Genomic DNA, 6,081 nt, shown 5'->3' on the forward strand with positions numbered 1-6,081 from the left:
CTCTGTAAACCCTAGAGATGGTTGTGCGTGAAAATCCCAGTAGATCAGCAGTGCCACGTATAAAGTCACTCAAATCACCTTTCTTCCCCATACTGATGCTCAGTTTGAACTGCAGGAGATTGTCTTGACCATGTCTACATGCCTAAATGCACTGAGTTGCCGCCATGTAATTGGCTGCTTAGAAATTAAGTGTTAACGAGCAGTTGGACAGGTGTATCTAATAAAGTGGCCAGTGAGTGTACATCCACAGTCTAAAACCTTGGGTTAATTGTTGTCTCCAAATCCTCCTTAGATATTAGTATGCTCTGGTGGTTGGTCTCTTTGTTAACCTGTTATGGACTCCTGACCTGTCCAGGGTCTACCCTGCCTCTGACGCCAGCAAAAACTGCCCCCATCTGGCCCCCATCCCCTGCCAGGTTAGGCTAGTTTGGACGGGCAGAACTGGCGATTGATTATTTCAAAAGGTGTCAAACTAAAGAGGCTCAGCACATACACACATTTTTATTTGTTTAAAACCAGAAACTCAAGTACCTTTTTTCTTCCACTTTGTAATTAAAATCTCTAGAAACAAGGTTGAAACATAGAAAATCTAAATACGGTTTTCAACGTTATGCATAACTCTGCAAAGCACTGCCTATGGCATACATTCACTATTGTTTAAACAGACTCAGCTGCTGCCAAAAACGATGTGATTTTGAAGCTCTTATCTTCTCTAGAGTGAACTTCAGTCAATGATGCACGTCAGCACTTTCGACCATTTCTTACATTTGATTTGACGAAAAAGAACAGAACAAAGGCGAGACGTGTATGAATTAACAGATATATTTACAGTAACACAGCTGACAAATCCCAACGTGACCTCATGCTGTAGATACTGCAAAGTCTGCAGAGCAAATTGGGGATCTTGTTTGTTACACTGCTGGTCGTATGTTTGTGCTGCCATTGGCCGAGAGCCCAGACAAGCCTCCAGAAAACCAACAGATAGCACACAGGTATATCAGCAATGTTCCAGCAGTGTAAATTATTACCTATAACTGTACAATTATGACAGATGGAGGAAATCTGCTGACACAAACTTGTTCTCACCGGATTCAAGCGGGCAAATGTGGCAATCATTTTTAACAACAATATAAAAGATTTTAAGATAAGTTAAGAAAATGTATGTTTTTCTCTGAGCAGTTGTTACTTTGTTTTCTTGGAAGGCGTCAGCCCAGGGAGGTGAAGTGAACACTGATTACCTCACAGTGAGTGGACTTTGATTGAACTGGGCATACAGAGGCACACAGTGACGCATCTCTGTAGAAGCCATAAAAACAAGCCAGTCCGAAAATACATAAATGCAGAGGGAGAAATGCGTCTTCCCTTTCTGCGCTAGAGGGGCACTTCAAGGATTACCATCTGGTCCTTCAAACCCTGCCTGGTAACATCTTAGGACCAAAAAAAGACCCTCTAACTATTACCTACACAAAGTAAGTGTGTTTCGTAACTCTGACTTTATGTGAAATCCGATCATGTCTGCATCCATGTGCATCTGTCTGCAGAGGCAGGAAACATGGTGGGATTCAAACCCTCAGATGTGCCTCCTCCCCTTGGGGTGAAGATGGCGAGCGCCGGAGCAGCGGCCTGCATAGCTGACATGGTCACCTTTCCTCTGGACACGGCCAAAGTCAGACTACAGGTACCTGCTCATCAGTGTGCAAACTAGCAGCTCTCCATCAGCTTGAAACATATATTGATGTCTGAGCAGATTTACCTCCTGAGTTTTTCCCCAACCTCTAAGTGGCTCATCTTTAACTCTTCAGATTCAAGGGGAGAAACAGGCGGTGGGAGGCATCCGCTACAGAGGGGTGTTTGGGACCATCAGCACCATGGTCCGAACAGAAGGCCCCAGGTCCTTGTATAACGGGCTGGTGGCCGGGCTGCAGAGGCAGCTCTGCTTTGCCTCCATCAGAATCGGCCTCTATGACAACGTGAAAAACTTCTACACTGGTGGCAAAGACAGTAAGTTCCCATCTACAGTGAAGGCCAAGAAAGGCTGTTTTAGGGGTTGGATAACAAAAGTTCAAAGGGAAAAATCTATCTTTAAGGACAATTAGGATGTTTAAAGGATTCTTCATTCTTGGTGTATGAAAGAAATCAAACTAACTTCATGGTAACCATGATTTAGAAACAGTTATTCGATGCATAGCTGATTAGGTGTAATTTATCCTAAATATTGTTTCTAAAGGACTTTCACATGTAACAGAATCAAGCTGAGCTCCTCCCAAAGCCCTTCTCTGCCTCTCCCTACAGATCCAGGTGTGTTAATACGGATCCTGGCCGGCTGCACAACGGGAGCCATGGCTGTGTCGTTTGCACAACCCACTGACGTGGTCAAGGTTCGCTTCCAGGCTCAGATGAACCTAAACGGTGTAGCTCGGCGCTACAATGGCACTATGCAAGCCTACAGACAGATCTTCCTCAACGAAGGCTTACGAGGCCTGTGGAAAGGTCAGATGATGCTCCCCACATCATGAAGGGACAAGATCCACAGAAAAAAAATAACTCTTCGAATGCATGTGTATGCTTTCCAGGAACTTTACCCAACATCACTAGAAATGCATTGGTTAACTGCACAGAACTGGTTACGTACGACCTGATCAAAGAGGCCATCCTCAAACACCAGCTGCTGTCAGGTAGGAATCCCCAAGGCTGCAGAAAACTATGGCAACACACTATGTAATATAAACATAGGGGAGGCCCTTAAGAGTTGATACTCCTGTTTTTTTTTTCTCCTCTGAGTGTCAAAGAGCTTCTAGTGATGCAGTGTGTCTTTCATCCTCTCAATGATGGATGAGTCATAATCTTTCAGGATCAACTTCTTTCCTTTTTAGACTCATTTTATTTCCAGGTGTTCATAGCCCAACACTGGGACAAAAAAAGGCTTACTTCCAGGTCCCAGATGTTTTTCTGTGGTTCTACCCAAAATTTATAAGCTGGTAGCATCGTAGCCGCAGGGGTTAACTCTCTAAGCTTCTCACTTTAGTATGAAGCTGGGATGAGAATCATACATCTTAAATCAACCTTTTCAGAAACTTTGGTTTCTATGGAAATGATATTTTATAAATGTTTCATCTGTGCTTTGGGTGGAAATTTCAAAGTTGATCATTTTTACATGAACATAACTGGTGGTGCACCTCTGTGGAACAGGTACTGAGAATGGAAAAGCAACTTTGAGCTAAAAAACAATATTTTTTTTCTAAAATACCCTTTTTTTCTTTTAAAACCAAAAAGAAAAATCTGAAACAAGGCTGCTATAAATATAAAACAGGTTGTTGTAAGCATGCCCAGCTTGAATAATAACACAGTGGTAGAACCAGATGATCTAAGGGAGCAGGGGACTATTGGTAAACAACCATCTAATTAGTGTTTTGTATTTTTTAAAGTTCCTTCAGATGTGTTGTTAATTGGAGCGATTCAATAAACTGAATTAATACAAGATGAAGGTGGAGGTATTTAGCTAGGGGATTTTAGGTGATCACTGGCCCATCATCCAAAGCCAATTTGATGCCCACATGGGGGGAACCTCCACACATGTAAAAGAGGCGAGATAGATACCGTTGACGTCCTCTTTGGCTTTCCTTTATGATTTTGTTTAATCCATAACCTAAATGTTAAGTGATCTGAACATGAGCTGAGTCTAAAAATGAGAAAACCAGTTTAAAAGGATATCTCTTTGTGGGACCTTGTGGTCTGGGTCCTTACCCAGAGCTGTTCTGTATCGACCCAACCCAATGAATTAATCAGTGGACAACACCAAGCCAGGCCCAGTTTTCACCATCTGCTAGTCCTGCAGCAGGTAGGATGCTGACCGATGCGACCTGCATAACAAAACCCCTTTATACTTCTCCTTTGATAACATGAGTTATTCTGTTAAAGAGATCTGTGGAATGCTGCCTGTTAGGTGAAACAGTAGCGCTCACAAAGATAACTTTCTGAAAATAAAATACATCTATATGCAGTCTGAGAACCCTCTCCCTAATATTTGATTCTCTGTGAATTAATGCCCCCCATTCTTTAATTGGATCCTCCTCAAAAAGACATGCTAAGCTTGTGTTTTTAACACTGAATGTATCTAACAGAGCTATTGATTTTATTTTCATTGTTGCACAAAACTACGACAGGACTCTGCTGATTAAATCAGGAAATAAAACGTGATTGGCTTTAAGGAGGCAGAGGACACCTGCTGCTGACCAGTTTAGCTCTGGGGAGGATGTTACTATGGTAACAGAGACAGAGGTTGAGAAAACCTGAAACCCGATTTCAGGTTTTCATTAAACCTGCTTTATAAAACAGATGTCTGGACAGTTACTTATCCAAACATTGAACCACAGCAGGTTCCTCTGATCTAGATTTATAACATAACTTTGAGTATTTCAGAGTTTGATGAAAAGGACCTGCAGAAAGTTAATTTCATGTCTGATAATTAAAATGTTGCTTTTTAAAAATAGTTTTAAATGGACGTCTAATATGGGTTGCTCTGATGATAAAGTCTATTTGAAATCCAGAAAGGGACTAGCAATGGTAGATGAAAGGTTGCAGCTCGTGAACAAACATGGTTTCTGAGACAATCGAACCAGAAAAGGCAATAATCTGATGGTTTCATAGAAAAGGGACATTTATTTCAGAACTGATATGGATCATAGATTAATTTTCCACAAAAATCAAAATAATTTGTTTCCTACTTTAAAATATCTGTATGTGATTTTTAAAATAGAAAAAAATTCCATTTCAAAATCCTGTTCTGTTACAACTGTTAAAAATGTACGCGCAGCTGGATTAAATTTGCCAACTACCTGCCATATATTTGAGTTGTAACATGAACTTCCAGCTATATTTGCCTTACCTGCAGTCTTTTCATCAGACTTGTGTGTCAGAGAGGGGGAATAGCGATTGGCCCAAACTGCCATGCCCCCTCCAGCTGATAAGTGTCCCTGGGCAGAGCTGTAAATGCTCTAGTTAATGTGAGATTTATCAGAACCGTCCTCATTGCTCCACTCAGAAGATAAACTAACTGCTGACAGGCCAGAACAAACAGCTCAGTGTTGAGCGGATCCTCTTTTATCTCTCCACAGATAACCTGCCTTGCCACTTTGTGTCTGCTTTCGGAGCGGGCTTCGTCACCACAGTGATCGCCTCCCCAGTAGATGTGGTGAAAACACGATACATGAACTCTCCTCCAGGCCAGTACCGGAGTGCCATCAACTGCGCCTGGACCATGATGACTAAAGAGGGACCAACAGCGTTTTACAAAGGGTGAGCCGGTCCCAGACACACTAAACCAGACGTTCTGTTCACCTGCTCGTAATTGGATCATCTCAACACCCAAGGAAAGTCTGACATGTTTTTTTTACCCCCATTTACTCTGAAGCTGTCAGATAAACCAGATACTCAGCAGCAGACCTTGCCTGGACATGCAGCCAGAGCTAAAAGCATTGTTCAGGATGGAAGGTTGGAGCGGCCTAGTCAAAGTCCAGGCCTCACAGACTCCTTCCATCCCCTTTGTTCTTAACTATCCAAATTAGGAATTCTAGTGCATGGATTAATTTCCCAGCCCATCATTTGTGATTGATTGAAAACCTTTTCTCAGCAGTGTTACATAAATCCACTAAATAATCGTTTCTGGTTGTAACACACATGGATCCATCCAGGAGGATGGGACAGACTCACAGTGGAAGTGAAGCAGCATACATATCCCTAAGTTGGTTTGTTTCCTCTTCTCCAGGTTCGTACCCTCGTTTCTGAGACTGGGATCCTGGAACGTCGTCATGTTCGTCTCATTCGAGCAGATCAAGAGGGCCATGATGATGTCCAGAAGGATCGAAGCACCAAACTGAGCTCAGGATGGCAGTCTGAATGCTGTGTGTCTAAGGGGGAGGAAATATCCCTTCCTGTTGAACTTTATTTATACTTCATCACCCTGGGAGCAGAGTGGTCCCTGTGGGACTCAAAGCCAGAGAAACAAGTTTGCACTTTAAGTAATGTTTGTAGAAATCTGCTAAGGAGGCAAACCAGCCTCTCAATAAACTAAAACTGGTGTTT

General features: G+C 42.4%; 1 protein-coding gene across 2 annotated transcripts; it reads left to right on the plus strand.

The window, feature by feature from the left end:
- Window positions 1-1,337: 1,337 nt before the first annotated feature.
- On the plus strand, window positions 1,338-6,081 carry ucp1 (uncoupling protein 1 (mitochondrial, proton carrier)). 2 transcript variants are annotated; one of them, XM_015371602.1, is made up of 7 exons: window positions 1,338-1,469; window positions 1,542-1,678; window positions 1,803-2,001; window positions 2,293-2,490; window positions 2,574-2,675; window positions 5,115-5,295; window positions 5,765-6,081. In XM_015371602.1, exons 2-7 carry the CDS (start codon window positions 1,553-1,555, stop codon window positions 5,874-5,876), a joined length of 918 nt encoding a protein of 305 aa, XP_015227088.1. In that variant the 5' UTR covers window positions 1,338-1,469; window positions 1,542-1,552; the 3' UTR covers window positions 5,877-6,081. The 2 variants fall into 2 exon arrangements, with proteins under 2 accessions (XP_015227088.1, XP_015227089.1); XM_015371603.1 differs by having other exon boundaries at window positions 1,379-1,420.

This window comes from Cyprinodon variegatus, unplaced genomic scaffold (genome assembly GCF_000732505.1).
Source record: "Cyprinodon variegatus isolate N-32 unplaced genomic scaffold, C_variegatus-1.0 Scaffold61, whole genome shotgun sequence".
In the NCBI taxonomy this organism is placed as follows: Eukaryota; Metazoa; Chordata; class Actinopteri; order Cyprinodontiformes; family Cyprinodontidae; genus Cyprinodon; species Cyprinodon variegatus.